Genomic DNA, 17,851 nt, shown 5'->3' with positions numbered 1-17,851 from the left:
ACACCCCACTGGTCCTACAAGGTGGACATTATTAGTCCTGTTTTACAGATAAGGAAAAGGAGAGCTGAAAAGAGCTTCAAGCACATGCTTTGAGATTTTTACCCAGAGCATATCAGAACAAATAAACCAATGACAAATTTCACCCTGTCCCAGAGACTGATTTCAAATACTTTCAAAGGAAGTCCAAATTACATGGCAACTTTTCTTAAGATTCCGTACACTTCTTCACCACACGTCCTTACAGACAGGATTGGTGATTCAGGTACTCGGTAAAATAAATGAAGGCATTTGACTGCTACTTTATCCATCTGATAACTGCTTGCAGAAGAACAGGTCAGCTTCACAGACTAAGAAATTCTAATGTTCAGACGTCTACCCTAAATATACCATCCTACTGGCAAATAAAAATCTAATTTTGTTTTTCAGCTTTTTTATGTTAGTAAAAATTCGCAGGAGCAAATTCTCAGCAAAAGAAAAACATTTCCAAAACTTGAAAGGTTTACTAAATTCTCCTTGATGGCATAAATATACTGACCATGGCCTTGATTCCTTCAGGAAAAAGAAATCGATTATAAAGTGCATCCACTGTATCATTGGGTTGGACATCACATGACCTCTGAAGAAGGATGGGTCCTGTGTCTAAACCATCATCAGCCCAGAAAACAGAAAACCCAGCTTTCTTGTCTCCCATGATTAGAGTCCTGTGAAAAGAAGAGTTTCAAGTAAAATGTTGGGTAACTGTACCATAAGGTGATGAAATAGTGACATTAAAATACAAGGTAGTTTCAATGGAAAGTATACAGTGAATGAAGCTACTGTGAGAAATTACAGCAGAACTGGGTGATGTCAGCACACATAAAAAGCAGAACTTAATGGTACTGCTATTTTATACATCCTCATGTCTGTAGTCTTCCTTGTTAACACATTCTAATGACCTGCATATGCAAAAAGGCATTAGAGTCCATCATTACCACCAGTCACTGACTCCCAGGTGTCAGCTTTCTACTGCATCAATTTTGCCTGCCCGGGTCCAATTCCTACATTGTACTTGACTATTAGTTAGAATACAATAATGAAAGATAAAACAGAGGATGATCCGTGCAATGTTAAAAGGAGAACTGATTGGAGTTCCTGTCGTGGTTCAGTGGTTAATGAATCCGACTAGGAACCATGAGGTTGCAGGTTCGATCCCCGGCCTTGCTCAGTGGGTTAAGGATCCAGCCTTGCCGTGAGCTGTGGTATAGGTTGCAGAGGAGGCTCGGATCCTGTGTTGCTGTGGCTCTGGTGTAGGCTGGTGGCTACAGCTCTGATTGGACCCCTAGCCTGGGAACCTCCATATGCCGTGGGAGCGGCCCAAGAAATGGCAAAAAGACAAAAGAAAAGAAAAAAAAAAAAGAACTGATTATTAATTTAGGTTGCACAATTCAGGTACGAGCATCACTTAGAGCTAGAATTAGTTGTAGACTGTCTATATATTGTAATAAAAAATAGTTTATTAATTCAACTATTTTTATTATGTGTTCTATAAAGTCTAGCCCTACAGACCTTATAATCCACACAACAAACCAGATATGTGGAAATATATATACATAAAAGCATATTAGGAGTTCCCAGGTGGTGCAGTGGGTTAAGAATCCAGTGTTGTCACTGCTGTGCCTCTGGTCACTGCTATGAAGCAGGTTCAATTCCTGGCCCGGGAACTTCCACATGCCTCTCTCGGGTATGGCCAAAAAAAAAATAATTTAAAAAAAGTACAGGAGTTCCCGTTGCGGTGCAGAGGAAACAAATCTGACTAGAAACCATGGGGTTGCAGGTTCGATCCCTGGCCTTGCTCAGTGGGTTAAGGATCCGGTGTTGCCATGAGCTGTGGTGTAGGTCACAGACACAGCTCAGATCTGGTGTTGTTATGGCTGTGGGGTAGGCCGGCAGCTACAGCTCCGATTCGACCCCTAGCCTGGGAACCTCCATATGCTGCGGGTGAGGCCTCCAAAAGACAAATAAATACATAAATAAAAATAAAAAAGCATAATCAGAGAGTAGGTGAATGAATATAAACAGAGTATGGACTAGTAGGTCAGCCATGAGCTATTAATCAAGTAAGACCTAAGTCAATCAACCAACCAACCAACCCATCAACCACTCATCAGAAATACTGAAGAATTAACTGACATCAAGAGCCTTGAAAATATTCATATACTTTGATCCCATGATTCTGTATGTGGACGCAATGTGAGATGAGAAAAAAAATACACATTTAAGTACAAAGATATCCACTATAGTACTATTTACAAGAGCCAAAAAGAAATCAATTCATGTAATCAGTCTTTAAGTATGATGAAATTTTTTCACCGCATTTAAACTAAGGGTAGATTTTTTTCTGTCTATCTGATAATGTGACACAGAGAGACGGCTTGGAGATGGCAAGTAAGGGAGAGAAGGTACAGGAGGTAAGAAAGGCCTACCTCTGCCCACAGCATACTGTCCCCATGGTACTGAGCACCTTCAGTTCACGGAGCAGTGTTCCTGATACTGGGACATGACGGCAGTAAAAAATGTCAGACTACAGGAGTTCCCATTGTGCCTCAGCGGAAACGAATCCGACTAGGAACCACTTCGCTCAGGATCCCGTGTTGCTGTGAGCTGTGGGGTAGGCTGCAGACGCAGCTCGGATCTGGCCTTGCTGTGGCTGTGATGTAGGCCAGCAGCTGTGGCTCCGATTTGACCCCTAGCCTGGGAACCTCCATATGCCATGGGTGCGGCCCTAAAAAGCAAAAAAAAAAAAAAGTTAGAATAGTCCTTTCTTCCCTCAGAAGCTTAAATTTGAATGGGGGAAGACAGACCATAGAAAGATAATTTCAGATAAATATATTTCAGGAAGTGCTGAATTAAGATAATTCTACGCAAAAAAAAAAAAAAAAAAAAAAAAAAAAAAAAAGTTCTATGGCCAAATAAGTTTGGGAACCCTTTGAATTCAGATTTCCTCTTGGAGATGATGCTACTGCTCCTATTAAAGTACATATTAAAATCTCCAAGTCCTGGAGTTCCCATTGTGGCTCAGACTCAACACTGTCTCCATGAGGATGTAGGTTCAATCCCAGACCTCACTCAGTGGGTGAAGGATCCAATGTTGCTGCAAGCTGTGGCTTGGATCTTGTGTGGCTGTGGCACAGGCCTCAGCTGCAGCTCTGATGTGACCATTAGCCCAAGATCTTCCAAAGGCTGCAGGTGCACTCATAAAAAGAAAAAAAAATCTCCAAATGCTGAGAGAAAGAAATCCAGCAAAAAACAAACAGGACCTTCAAAAAACAAACTTGTCTGACCACAGGACCTTTGCTTGCTCAATACCTAGTTACATTCGGTGGAGCCAATTCGCCATCGATTACTCTTGGGAAATGCTGTTCTGGCTTACGCAGTACCTCTAGATCTCAGGGGAGTTTGTGCCACAGTAGCCATCAATCAGGACCTCAGAACTGTTCAAGCATATCTGGTTCCTTGATCACCTCTGTGAAAAAGAAAGACTACAGGCAAGAGAAATGGGCCCATCTTGGTTATTTAAAAAAAAAATCTCACCAGTTGATAGCAGAGGCTCCTCTGTGCCTGGGAAGGATGGACGGGTGGTAAATGATGGAACCATGCTTGGGGCTCTCAATTACATCCATGGGGATGAACTGTGTGCAGAAGGGAAGCACGTTTAGCTCAGCACCCACGGACCTGTAGGCCTCTGCCACCTCCTTTATGGTCTTGCCCTTGGCTCTCCATCGAGGGAACTTGAACACAGGGGTCCCATTTTTCTCTGCAGCCAAAGCTGAGCGTGAAAGAGAAGATTATTTTCATCAAAAAAAAAGTTTTAGCCATAATTTTCTATTACTATGGATTCATACATGGTAATTTCATAAAAACATTCACAAATAAAACATGATGAACAATTTAGATTCAGACCAGGATTTGCCCTGTTGTAATTTTATCAAGATCCATCCATTTTTCTAATGGGATTTTTATCTGCATATTGAAGGCATAATATGAATTCAAAACTTTGTGGCCAGATACCATTTTGAGATTTTAGCTGAAGTTGCTTCTTTCACAGGTCAAAAATTATGGAGTTCCCATTGTGGCTCAGCAGTAACGAACCTGACTATTATCCATGAGGATGCGAGTTCGATTCCTGGCTCCGCTCAGTGGGTCAAGGATTTGGCATTACCATGAGCTGTGGTACAGGTAGCAGACAGGGCTCAGATCTGGTGTTGCCACAGCCATGCCGGATCTGAGCCACGTCTGCAATCTACACCATAGCTCATGGAAATGCCAGATCCTGAACCCACTGAGCAAGGCCAAGGATGATTTGGTTCCACTGAGCCATGACAGGAACTCCACTCTCCCATATTGAGTTTTGGCTGCCCCAAGACTATTCTGGGCCGCTCTTGTTGACTATTCTGACAACAAAACAGCTGCTGTCATCATTGATCCTTGTTGTGAATCAGGTGCAGTGTTGAGCACTTTACATACATTATTTCATTTAACCATGTGAGATGGGCACTGTTGAACTAAGCTGAGCAAGTTTAAGTAACTTGCCCAAGGACACATGGCTATCAAATGGCAGAGTTTGAACTGGTGTCATGATTCTAGTTAACTGTACGCTGGGACCAGGCACTAGGGAAAAGTTCATTTCCTGGGACAAACTCTGAAAGGAGGCTAAGAATCATATGCTTGCAATCCTTCTGAAGTTTACGTACATGGTAGAGATTGCTAGTTGCCCCCTTTCTCCTTTTAGCAAGGATTCCTCTACTTTAACTGACCACATGGCCACCCTGAACCATGTGTCTAATTCCCCCAGTAACAAAAACTAGGATAAAACCCAGAGCTGTTTCCTCCAAGAAAAAAATGTAAAATTTTAGGGTTATCACAGATATTGTTTTCCAATCAATATATTGCATCATACCAGTGATTTATCAAGATTCAAGTTATGAGCCAAGATTTCTAGATGCTCATCATCATTCCTGTAGACTATTTCTTTTTTTTTTTTACTTTATTTTATTTTATTTTTTTTGTCTTTTTTTTTTTTTTTTTTTTTTTTTTTTGCCATTTCTTGGGCCGCTCCTGCAGCATATGGAGGTTCCCAGGCTAGGGGTCTAATAGGAGCTGTAGCCACCGGCCTACACCAGAGCCACAGCAACGCAGGATCCGAGCCGCGTCTGCAACCTACACCACAGCTCACGGCAACGCTGGATCGTTAACCCACTGAACAAGGGCAGGGACCGAACCCGAAAGCTCATGGTTCCTAGTCGGATTCGTTAACCACTGCGCCACGACGGGAACTCCCCTGTAGACTATTTCTATCTCTGCGTCTTGCACTCTTTCTGATAACTGCAGCGTCCAAATCAGAATCACACTGCAGGTTGTCTCTGAGGATGGCTATCTTCTTTTCCTACCTTCATGGCCAAGCAGCCAGAGCTCTAATTTGTTCCGAGATAAATGCATTCTTTAGGACCCCGCATCAATTGCTATTATTGAGTGTGGCCTTCCCTTCATTCCTATTGGAACCTATGCTTCAGACATTATTCTAGACATTCCACAGCACCTTTGGAAAGTCACAAATACATAATTCAGGAAAAAAATATGCTTGGAAATTCCCCTGATACACCTAGTGATTACCATGGAGGTAAGTGGAGAAACTCTTAGTACAAAAGGGGCCTGCATCTTTGTCTTGAGGCCCATGGAAAAGGGAATTTTGCGTCTGTACCCACCAAACAAATAGACATGACCTGAGAAGGCTTTCAACAGGCAGAGTGGAAGCTGGTGCAGAGTCCTTGATCCAGCTGTCCCCAGAAACACTCACCCAGTGGGTCAGCTTTTCCATCCTTATCTGGAACTGTGAAGACTCCTACCACTTGGTGGCCTTCTTTGCACAGATGGTTGTAGACTTCCTGTCCAAAAAGGCTCTGACCAATAAGTGCCAACTTCAGCTTGTTTTGGAAATAAACCTGAGAAACAATTCAATAGTGACAGGTATTAGTACAGATATAGGACATATAGATAAGACGCATTATTTTTTCAATCAGACAAGATGACTTGAGAACTAGAAAAGGCTCAAGGATCTACAAAAGAAAATATTCATTGACATACATGGAATTAGACATGATATACAGAGAGTAGTGAAAATAATTTCACACCTAAGTATTCCTCATTTTCCCTTCGCTCTAATTCCCTTGATTCTTCAGCATAATCATTGAGATTGTATATATTTTTACAAGGCACTTCTCCTTGATGAAATGAGGCCAGATGTCAAGTGTTAGTTTATAGTTAAAAGGAGTATAACTCTGGAAGTTCCCTTGTGGCGCAGTAGGTTAAGGATCTAGTGTTGCTGCAGCTGTGGTGCCACAGGTCGCAACTGTAGCACAGGTTCGATCCCTGGCCCAGGAATTTTCACATGCCATGGATGTGGTCAAACAAACAAAACAAAACAAAAAAAGGAGATAACTCTGAGAAAGATCTACTTCAATGTGACAATGCCCCGAAATATAGAAATAAGAGATGAATCATCTTTTACCTCTAAAAGACCAAGAGTGAACATCTAGTATAACATAGGGGTCAAAAGCAGACCCTAAGCTAGACAGCCTGAAATCAAAATCTAGTGCCACCCACATCTTACTAGTTGTATGGCCTTAAGCAAGTAACTAACTTCTATTTGTCTTTTCACTTCATCCGTAAAATGAAAATAACAGCAATCTCACACAATTTTGATGGAAGTAGATGACTTGGCATGCAACAGGCTTAATGCAGTGTCTGACACAAAGCACCATTTAAGTCAAAGTTTTAATGAAGTTTTAAAGGTTTTTCTATCTTCTAGACAATTCAGTTTTTCACATCATCCAGAATTCCAAAATTCTTGGTAAGTGTCCTAAACTCATTTGGTCTCAAAACCTGGATTGATCTAACGGAATGTTCTGTATAGTCCTTACAGGTTTCTGCTAAGTTTGCACAAACTCATTTGGCTTCAAACCTGACCTGAACTGACAATGCTATTTATAGTCTTTACTTACGGTATGTTTTGCTGCAGAAAAATCAATATGCTCAGTTACAGATCTTACCAGACTCTCTATAAGTTGTATGTGATGTACCATATTGACTTTCTCAAATGTGAATAATGCAGAACCCCTGAACACATCTGGCCCTACATGTTTCAGGTAAGGAATTGATGGCGGTGCATCATTTCATTTCATGTAATCCTCACATCTAGCCTGTTTTATTATCCCTCATTTTGTACCATTTTCTGAATGAAGAAACCAAGGCTTAGAAACATCAAGCATATCTCCAAGGTCATACCAACAAAACAAGGATGAAGTAGGATTTGAATCCAGGTCTGTCTGACTCCAAATCCATGTACCTACTTAAAATGAGCCTCCACCACCCATTTGTTCACCTTCTTTTTAGAACATTTAATACTGATGCACAATAATATAGTGATTGTCAATAAATGCAAACACCATATAGATAAGAGTAGATGGCACTAAAAGAGTAAAGATTTTGGAGTTCCCGTCATGGCTCAGTGGTTAACAAATCCGACTAGGAACCATGGAGTTGAGGGTTCCATCCCTGGCCTTGCTCAGTGGGTTAAGGATCCGGCCTTGCCGTGAGCTGTGGTATAGGTTGCAGAGGAGGCTCGGATCTCACACTGCTGTGGTGTAGGCTGGCGGCTCCAGCTCTGATGAGACCCCCTCGCCTGGAAACCTCCATATGCCTCAGGTGTGGCCCTAGAAAAGACAAAAAGACAAAAAAAAAAAAGGTTAAAGATTTTGATGACTGTCTTTAAGCAATTCAGCCTTCTGTCAATTCTCCCGAGGTGAAGCCTTTTCACTAGTTTAATGTAACATGTTGACGTGATGATTGTGAAGATGGTGATGAAAAGCCATCAGGGGAAGCAGGCAAGATGCAGGACCATGGGAGCAGAGATGGTAACCAAAGGGTCACAACTTCCTATGTGCTTCCCGTTTAGGCAAAGGACCAGCCCCAGCTCCCCAGAACTCTTTCCACCTTTCATTCCTCCACATTAGAATATAGCTCCACCAGATTTGGATTTTTTTCTTCTTTTTAGGCCTGTACGCAGCATGTGGAAGTTCCCAGGCCAGCGGTCCAATTGGAGCTGCAGCTGCCAGCCTATGCCACAGCCACAGCAACACCAGATCCAAGCCCCATCTGTGACCTAAACCCCAGCTTGATGCAACGCCAGATCCTTCACCCACTGATCGAGGCCAGGAATTGAACCCCATGTACTGGTGCTCCCAAGATATCACCGATCCCGTTGGCATCCTCATGGCTACTAGTCAGCTTCTTAACCTGCTGAGCCACAACACAATTTCCAGGATTTGGATTTAGAATGTTTTTCCATTCATGTTTTGAAAGTCTTCTAAACTAGCAAAGTCTCAGTGGTTAAAGTCTGACTACGAGGAAACTTAATTTCCTCTTATTTCCCACTTCATTAAGGGTGTAGATGGCATCGCTTTTTAGGTATGAATTTAAAAGCATACAGGTTCACACCTTCCCTGTAAACGAGCTAGTAATGAAACAATCAAGGTTTTGGTTTAAAATTCCTTTTCCAGGGCCAAAGTTGCTATCCCAAAAGAGCCTAGAGCTTCAATGTCTAACATATTCTTACAAACAAATCAACTGTAAGAAGAACACAATTTGCCTACAGATAATGCACGACTGTTTCCATTTCCTCTCATCAAAAAATCAAAATGTTCTGTAAACAGTCTATCTTCAAATCCTATAAGTAATCCTGTAGCTTGAAATAGAACTGACAGGTTGACTATCTTACAAAAGTTGGCTTTCCCTCATACCGTTACCAACACCAAATATTTTAAGACTTCTAAAATATTACTCTTAAAACACACAAGAGTCAGGAGGATGAGCTGACTCAAATGTAATGTGCTCTCAGCTGGCATCTGGTTATTGGGAGTTCAATTTCAGAGCCAAATTCCCCCAGAAAGACAGCATTGAAAGAAACCATGTCAGCAACTCTGGAAATTCTACACTCATTGCAACATTTTCTGAGTTTAGCAGTAAAGCTGAAACTATAAAGATGAGTTTCTAACAGGGAGAAATTTTAATATTGTTAGGATTTTTTGGCCGCCCCAGGGCTTAAGGAGTTCCTCGGGCCAGGGATCGGATCTGAGCTGCAGTTGCAACCCAAGCCACAGCTGCAGCAACGCCTGATCCTTTACGCACTATGCTGGGATGAAGATCAAATCCATGTCCCAGTGCTCCCAAGATATCACCGATTGTGCCACAGTGGGAACTCCCAGATTTTATGACTTTAAATGTTTATAATGAGTTATATAATTGCAAATAATAGGACTGGGGTATTTATCTTTTCTGTTCTGCATCCATAATTTCCACTAATCTGTCCTCCACCTTGCTTATTTGTTCTTCTGCCTTCTGTATTCTGCTGTTAGCTGCCTCTAGTGAATTTTTTACTTCAGTTATTGTATTTTGCATCTCTTCTTGTTTGTTTTATATCTTGCATCTCTTTGCTCAGTGTTTCCTGTAAGTTATCCATCTTTGCCTCCAGTTTATTTCCAATGTCTTGCATCATCTTCAGCATCAACAGTCTAGTCTTTCTCCTGGAGGCTGAGAATCTCCTCATTCTTAGCTGTTTTTCTGGGGTTTTTCTTTTCTCCCTCGTCTGAGTTATAGTTCTCTGTCTTTTCATTTATATAGGTTTTCGGTGTGGTGACCTTTCTGCAACTCTATGATAGAGTTGTAGCCTCTCTTACTTCTGATGTCTGCCCCCCTGTGGCTGAAGTCGGTATAGGGGCTTGCTGTAGGCTTCCTGATGGGAGGGGCTGATGCCTGCCCACTGGTAAGTGGGGCTGATTCTAACCTCTCTGGTGGGTGGGGCTTAGTCTCTGGATGGGATTAGAGGCATCTGTATGCCTGAAGTGTCTTTAGGTAGACTGTTTACTGAGGGGTGGGACGGGCTGTGATCCCACCTGGGTTGTTGTTTGCCCTGGGGCTTCTCTCAGCAGCTGACTGACAGGTGGGGCCAGATTTTCCCAAAACGGCCCCCTCCAGAGAAAGGTACGGCTGCTGAATGTTCTGAGAGCTTTGCTTTCAATGTCCTTCCCTCACAACAAGCCACGTTCACCCCTGTTTTCCCAGGATGTCCTCCAAGAACTAGAGTCAAGTTTGACCCAGATTCCTATGGAGACTTTGCTTTGCCCTGGGACCCAGGGCTCGTGAAAGTCTGTGTGTGCCTTTTAAGAATGGGGTCTCTGTTTCCCCCAGTCCCGTGGAGCTCCTGCGCACAAGCCCCAATGGCCTTCAATGCCAGATGCTCCGGGGCTCTTTCTCCCCGTGCCAGATCCCCACACGCGAGAGTTTGATGTGGGGCTCAGAACTCTCACTCCTGTAGGTGAGTCTCTGTGAACCAGTTAGTTTCCAGTCTGTGGAGCTTCCCACCCGGGAGGTATGGGGTTGTTTATATTGTGAAATCGCCCCTCCCCCACCTCTTGATGTGGCCTCCTCTTCTTCTGGAGTAGGATATCTTTTTAAGATTTCCGGTCCATTTGGGTGAAGAGTGCTCAGCCTTTAGTTGTGAATTTTGTTGTTTTTAGGAGAGAAGTTGAGCTCCAGTCCTTCTATTCTGCCATCTTAATCCCATCTCCTCAATTTCTTCTTTCATTAACATTGACTCCTCATCCTTTGGCTCTCTCATCCCTTTTTTCGATGTTCAAGCCTGAGAACTACCAGCAGTTTATTTTCACGGTGACAAAATGATCTTCATTCTCTGAACAGAAGTATGGGTAGCAGTTTGGCCTCAATCTTAATTGGTCTTGCTGGTCTTGGAGAGACTCCTGGAGGTGGGGGTGAGGCGGCTGCAGCTCAGTCTGGGGAACGAGCGGACAGATTCAGGGCTGGGATATTTAATCTTACCCTTATTTCCCCAAATATGATCTGAGGACTGGTGGCCAGTGTTGGCAGAATTAGCTGGGAGGAAATGTCAAAAATGTGGTTTCCTGTGCCCCACCCCTGATCTACTGGGTCAGACTCTCAGGAAGCTGGCTTTAACTCAAAAGCCTATGAGGAAGTTTGGACCCTGCCTCTGAACTTCACTAGCCCGGGAAGTTGCATTTAACAAGCTCTCCATTGACTGAAAGGCACATTAAAGCCTGCCAATCACTGCTGTGTGGAATGTGTGTCCACTCCCTACAAAAAAGATTCTGCCCTGAAGAGTTTGGGTCGGGAAGAAGTGGTGGAAATAACAGCAGACATTTTAATGAGACCCTAGCGTGTGCCAGGTATTTAATATGTGTTCCCTCATTGTGATTGCCCAATTACTCCCAGAGACAGGCATTAATAAGCCATGATACAGATGAAGAAATTAGACAGGGCTAGTAAGGGGCAGAGGCAGGATTCAAACTTGGATGTGCTTCACTCGATGTGCTTCTGTGGTTTTCCGGTGTGGGTGGTCTCTCCACTCCCCCACCCCATTTGTTTTTTTAAAGAAAAACATGGTGATAGTTCGACAGGTCAGTTATGGGAAAGAGTTCCATCAGACTTCCTAAGGGGATACTATGGTGGTCCTGACATGGGTGATACCACTACACACCAGGGGAGGCTGGTAAGCAGAGAACATTCTTTTAGGCACTACTGGTGCCTGCTATATTGATGAGAATGAAGAAGAGGGCATAAAATGGTCCAGCAACATTTCTAAATCCAGGTGATAACGTGCTATCATCTTGGCATTCTCTAGAGATAACCTTCTGCATTAGAAGAGCCTTTTGTAGGAAATAGAGCTTTTGCTTTTTAAACCATCAAATACTGCATTCCCAGGCTATCCACATCATGGTGAAATTCTTCAGGAAGCAAGTTCACATGAATTCTGATTATGCTTCAGAGATTAAAAAAAATACACATGGTCTTCCACAAAAACTTAAAAGCACAGTGCTAAGAGTCTGCCCTGATCTGAAGACCATGCTACCTTAATAGAACCATTTGAGCTGGATATAAAATAAGGTCAAAGCTGTCCACATTAGAAGTGTGAGAAATGGCAGTTTTCCAAATGAGACTTGGAAAGGAGAAAGGACCTACCCATAAAAGAATAAAACAAAATAAATTTTTCTGAGACAATGAGATGTCTAACACTTAAGGGACCTTTTGGCACATGGTGCCCCAAATCGTGCCTGACATATGCCAGATCTGTTCAACATGCATGTTTTGAGCATTTACTACGCTCTGGGCACAGTGCATGGTAGGGGATGCAAATCAAGAGCCTGGCAAGGGTGTTTTATTTGGCCCACAGAGCGCTTGCAAAAGAACCGTGATTAGATTTTTAGGAGGCTTCACATTAGCTAGCTGAATTTCTGACTTCTCTTTAAAAATCAGGAGTTCCTGTTGCAGCTCAGCAGGTTACAAACCCAACTAGGATCCATGAGGATGTGGGTTTGATCCCTGGCCTCGCTCAGTGGGTTAAGGATCCAGCGGTGTAGGTGGGAGATGCGGCTCAGATCTGGTATTGCTGTGGCTGTGGTAGCCTGGGAACTTCCCTATGCTGTGGGTGTGGCCCTAAAAAGCCAAAAAAAAAAAAAAATCAGGAGGTTTGTCAACCGTGGTCAACATTCCCATCTGGCAATGGTCAGCTGAAGCTGAGCAGCAGCTGCCGCCTTTACTCTGCACGTGGTCTTTCACTCCATCTGGCCCAAATCCTTCATTCGTTTTACCTCTTTGCCTCTGTGGGTGTTTTTCTTTGGGACTCCTACACTAAAGGCACAAAGAAAACGTGGTCCCAGCCCTAATTTGGGTGAGTATCTTTCCATATTTTATTGCCTATTTGTATTCCCTTTTCATGGTACTGTCTGCTATTATTCTTTATCTAAAGGCAAGTTTAATCATTTGTCCCACTAATCTGTGGACCCCCTGAAAGCAGGAACTATTTATTATTTTTTTATCCTTTTTGGTTGTAAGACTCAGGAAGTTATTTAATTTCTCTGGGCCTTGTTTTCCTTATTTGTAAATTGTGCATAATAATAGTACCCACCTCACTGAGATGTTTTAAAGATTAAATGGGTATATATGCAAAGCATTTACAACAGTGCCTGGTGCACACCAAGTCCTATATTAATGGTATCTATTATTATTGTTGTTATTATTGCTATTCCCTCAGGATTTAGACAAAGTGCTCAGTACATAAAGACACAATTTAATGTGATTCAGAGTTGAATTTGGAGGTCCCAAAACAAGCTAGACACCAAAGCAGAAGGAAACAAGTTAACCTACTTTCAAGAATTAGGGTATAAAGCCAATTCTTGGCTCCAAGGAGCTGGAAGGGTCTGACCTCTTGAACTGGATCATAAAGTAACCTCAAGTCCTGGAATCAGGCTATGAACCCAGAACACCAGCTAGGCTTGTCCCAGACACTGGCAGAGGAAGATAAATAATAGAGTGCCAAATAAACATGAGGGCTAAATAGCCTGCGCCATCGGGAGAAATTAAGGAGCAGTGAGCTGGGCAATATATTGCAAGTGGACAACAATAACTAATTGACAAAGGCTTTTATCATGACATATAGTTGCACTAATTAAAAAGATCCAGCCATATCATTAACTATTTCTAAGTCAATTTCTTTAAGAGAGAGAATGGAAAAAATAATTCTATCAGAAATTGTTATAAACTAATTTTCCCCTTGGATTTTGCTGTTATTAATTTTTTTATTCTTCCTTCATTCTGCTTTAATACCAAACTCAAAAGCCTTGTGTAATTTTTTCTTTTTTTTTTTTTGTCTTTTGTCTTTTCAGGGCCGCTCCCGCAGCATATGTAGGTTCCCAGGCTAGGGGTCTAATCGGAGCTGTTGCCACTGGCCTACTCCACAGCCATAGCAATGCCAGATCTGAGCCGCGTCTGTGACCTACACCACAGATCATGGCAATACCAGATCCTTAACCCAATGAGTGAGGCCAGGGATCGAACCCGAGACCTCATGATTCCTAGTCAGATTTGTTTCCGATGCGCTGTGACAGGAACTCTGCATTGTGTAATTTTTTATTTTTTATTTATTTATTTTTTTCTGCTGCACGCATTGGCATATGGAAGTTCCCGGGCCATGGATCAAACCCATGCCTTGGCAGCAACCTGAGCTGCTGCAGTGACAGTCAGATCATTAACCCCCTGCACCACAGGAGGAACGCGCATTGTGTAATTTTTGAATTTTTTTAAAGATACAATGAAACACACCATTTCAGTGTAAAATTCTGTGAGTTTGGGCAAACCCCAGTAACCACTGCTACAATCAAGATAAAGAACATTTCCCCCCCTTAATTTCCTCCTGCCCCACCGCAGTCAACCCCTTCCCCCATCTCAGCCCCTGATAATCACTGATCTTTTTTTTATCTATCACCATAGTTTTATTCTTTCCAAAATGTCTGATAAATGGACTCCTATAAAACATAACCCTTTGAGTTTATCTTTTATACTTAGCATATGTATTTGAGTTTCATCCATGTTATTGTATGTATCAGTAGTTCATTTTTTTTTTGGCTTTTGAGGACCACACCTGCAGCATATGGAGGTTCCCAGGCTAGGGGTCTAATCAGAACTGTAGCTGCCGGCCTACGCCAGAGCCACAGCAACACGGGATCCGAGCCGCATCTGCAACTTACACCACAGTTCATGGCAACGCCGGATCCTTAACCCACTGAGCAAGGCCAGGGATTGAACCCACAACCTCATGGTTCCCCGTTGGATTCATTTCCACTGAGCCACGATGGGAACTCCCCTTTTTTTTTTTCTGAGTAATATTCCATTGTATGGATGGATACACCACACTTTGCTTATCCTGTTACCAGGTGAAAGACATTTAAGTTGGTGATTATGAATATAGCTTCTATAAACATCCACAAATAGGTATTTTTGTGAACAGAAGTTTTCATTTCTCTCGGGTAAATACCTACATAGGCAACTGCTAGGTTATATGGTAGGTTTATCTTGGTAAAAAAGGTCAGTTTTCCAAAGTGGCTGTACCATTGTACAATCCCACCAGCCATGTCTGATTTTGAACAAATCTTACAGAGCACAATCCAAATAATGAATCTCCATTTTCTATGGACTGAGATATCTCAAATTCTTTACTTATTACTCCATGTTTTTCCTTTTGGCCATTTAAGAACCTGCCTTCTTCCCAGCCATATGTCACAGCTCTTCCACATGTTTTCCTGCAGACAGACTCAGGCCCCTGACCACTGACCATGCCTAGTACTTCCCCAAATGGGTGTTTTTGTGTGTGCCATTTGCCACCTGGGATGTTCACCTTTTATTACTGAAATCTTATGTAAACCCCACTACTGACATCTTTTTATCCTTGAAGAAACCATTCTGCTCTCCAAAAAAGGCAATTAAATGAACAGTCCTGACAGAGAAAGCTAATAAAACAGGCAAGCACAAGCCCCTCGCTTTCCAACCCAGATTCCCTTATGCCACGTGGCAGGAGAAAGCCAAGAAGGAGTCCAGACCATGGCAAAGGAGAGCAAACAAAATCTCCATCAGAGTAGGTCTCTTTTTCCTTATTTTAAAAAAGAATGATGAATACCTCCAGTTTAACTAGAAGTAACTTCCAGATTAACTAGAAGTGACTGGGATAAAATGAATTCTCATTATTTGGGGCTGTCTGGAAGACAAAAGCTTTTCCATTTATGCAATTTTGGGCCAGTTCTTGATGCTACTCAAGACTTCTGCTTCCAAGTTTTTAACATCTGGATATGTACACATGTGCATATGACTTTGGCAGAGAGAGACAGTCAAAAGCAAATTCTTTTATAATACAGCAAATGTGCACTTCCTGAAAAGAGATAATGTACAATGGGACGGATTTCTTTCTTCCCTAAACAGCTTGAGTCTGCCTTCATGCAGCGAGGCACCTCTCCTGAGGCTGCCCTGAAGTGCTGAAGGCAGCGGTGCTGCACACAACGTGTCCTCTCATATTCCAGTTCTGGAGAAGCTGATGCAATTCCAAAGCTCGGGGCTATGCCAGGGCTCAGTTCTTGCACCATAGTTTACTAGTGTTCCAGGGTGGCTGCTTCTGCAGCGCCTGGTAATGCTAGAAATCTTGCTGCATGCAGCTCAGGAATGAAGAGATTGCAGCCACCAGCTCGGAATGCCATTATCTGAATGGGCCCTGTGTACCAGTTCGGGGCGCTCACACCTCTCAGGCCTGGAAGAACTCCGCTGAGTTGATTCTACTCTTCTCCAGGGGATGACCCTGGTCCAGAATCTTGGCTCCATTTCTTAACTAGGCAAGGCTCTCAGGATTGAAATGAAAGCAGAAAGGAAGCCGACTCGGTCCCCCTTGCCAAGTGACTGTTTCCACCCTGTCAATCCCAGCCAGCCCTTAGATGTTCAAAAACTACATCCTCAGCCCCTTCCCCGTAGGAGACAATGGCTCGTTTGACAAGACCCATCCTAGAACCTCCTCGGACCCGTCTCTTCAGTCTCCCAATTTAAAAAACGTTGTCTTGGCTTTTAGCAAAGTCGAAACGTTGCTGCTCACCCTTAGTCCCGCCGCCCGGCCCACCCGCCAGCCCGGGGTCTGGAAACCAGTCCCCTGTAAGAGTCAGGACGCTCGCCCCGGCGGGACTCACCCGGCCAGTAGAGAAGCGCCGGAGCGCTTGGCTGCTCCGCCACAGCATGCTGCAAAGGACCGCTCGCGCTGGGGGCGCGGGGGCGAAGGGGTGCGGGACGCAGGCGGGGGCGCCTTAGCCTGGGAGCGGCCTACAGCCTCCGAGCCCGGGGCGGAGGCGCTGGCAGCTAAAGGCCTCGGCCAGTCCCAGGAGCCCGCCTCCTCCAGCTGGCCGGGCTAACGCGGCCAATCCCGTGCGACTGGGCGGGGCGTGCTCCAGCCGCCCGCCCCCGAGCTCGTGCGGTGCTGAGCTCCTGGCGGCTGCCTAGGTTCCAGACTCACTCGCTGCGGGGTCTTCTACCTGTTACTCACACCCTCTTAGGTACAAAAGGATCTGCCTTAAAGGTCAGCCTGACACCCTAAGCCATGTCCTTACACAGATTTGAGAGGACAACAGGCACGTGCGTGGAGATGCGAAAGATAACGGGTGAGGACACCTTCACCACGTGAGGGTCCTGATTCCTATCTCCCTGTCTGATAAACGAGAGACGGCGTATAAAGCTCCGGGCAGAGAGCCTGGCACAGAGCCGGTCCTGACAGATGATGGACAGGTAGATAGAAGATAGACGTCCTTTTCCTTCACCTCTCTAAAGGAACGCTCAAGATATGCTTTAGTTGAGCACTTGTCCCAAACAGAACTCCTTAACCTGGCCTTCAAGGTCTTTTGAAGTTTGGTATTTCCTCTGATTTCTTGCTGCTCTTTTGCACGTGTAATAAAGCCAAACCGTAGTACTTACCTCTTCCTTCCTGGTTTATGCTTCCCAGGAAAGCTTACCATCTAGGCATGACCAAATTCCTCTCTTCTTAAAGGTATAGCTCAAATGCTGCCTCCTGTAGGCACTTTTTGTGATGCTTTCCTCATCACCTCCATGGCATTTTCACAGGGTAAGTTTTCATTCCTCTGAACTGAGGAGGATTTTGTCTATGCATTTCTTATGATGCCTGAATCTGTTCCTGGTAATTATGTTTCTGTCATCTTCTCTACAGGAAGCTCATAGCAGGTGAGTCCATGCCTTATTTATCAGGATGTACAGTATCTACCACTGAGAAAAGCTTAGAAGATACTTGCTGAAAGAGAAAACAGGAGTTCCCATTGTGGCTCAGTGGGTTAAGAACCTGACATAGTGTCCGTGAGGATTCAGGTTCAATTCCTGGCCTCGCTCAATGGGTTAAAAATCCGACGTTGCC

The 17,851-nt window shown here is 43.7% G+C and overlaps 1 protein-coding gene across 2 annotated transcripts in view; it reads right to left on the bottom strand.

The window, feature by feature from the left end:
• ALDH1L2 (aldehyde dehydrogenase 1 family member L2) overlaps positions 1-16,778 on the bottom strand; it is a 59,647-nt gene extending 42,869 nt beyond the window's left edge. For both annotated transcript variants that reach the window (XM_047788120.1, XM_047788119.1), the window contains exons 1-4: positions 16,626-16,778; positions 5,834-5,978; positions 3,571-3,805; positions 536-701 (exon numbers count right to left, since the gene is read on the bottom strand). In XM_047788120.1, coding sequence (XP_047644076.1) covers positions 536-701; positions 3,571-3,805; positions 5,834-5,978; positions 16,626-16,673 — 594 coding nt within the window. In that variant the 5' untranslated portion in view covers positions 16,674-16,778. The remainder of the gene's footprint in view (positions 1-535; positions 702-3,570; positions 3,806-5,833; positions 5,979-16,625) is intronic.
• Positions 16,779-17,851: the final 1,073 nt, after the last annotated feature.

This window comes from Phacochoerus africanus, chromosome 7, assembly GCF_016906955.1.
Source record: "Phacochoerus africanus isolate WHEZ1 chromosome 7, ROS_Pafr_v1, whole genome shotgun sequence".
In the NCBI taxonomy this organism is placed as follows: domain Eukaryota; kingdom Metazoa; phylum Chordata; class Mammalia; order Artiodactyla; family Suidae; genus Phacochoerus; species Phacochoerus africanus.
This window is presented reverse-complemented; position numbering and strand designations above follow the sequence as displayed.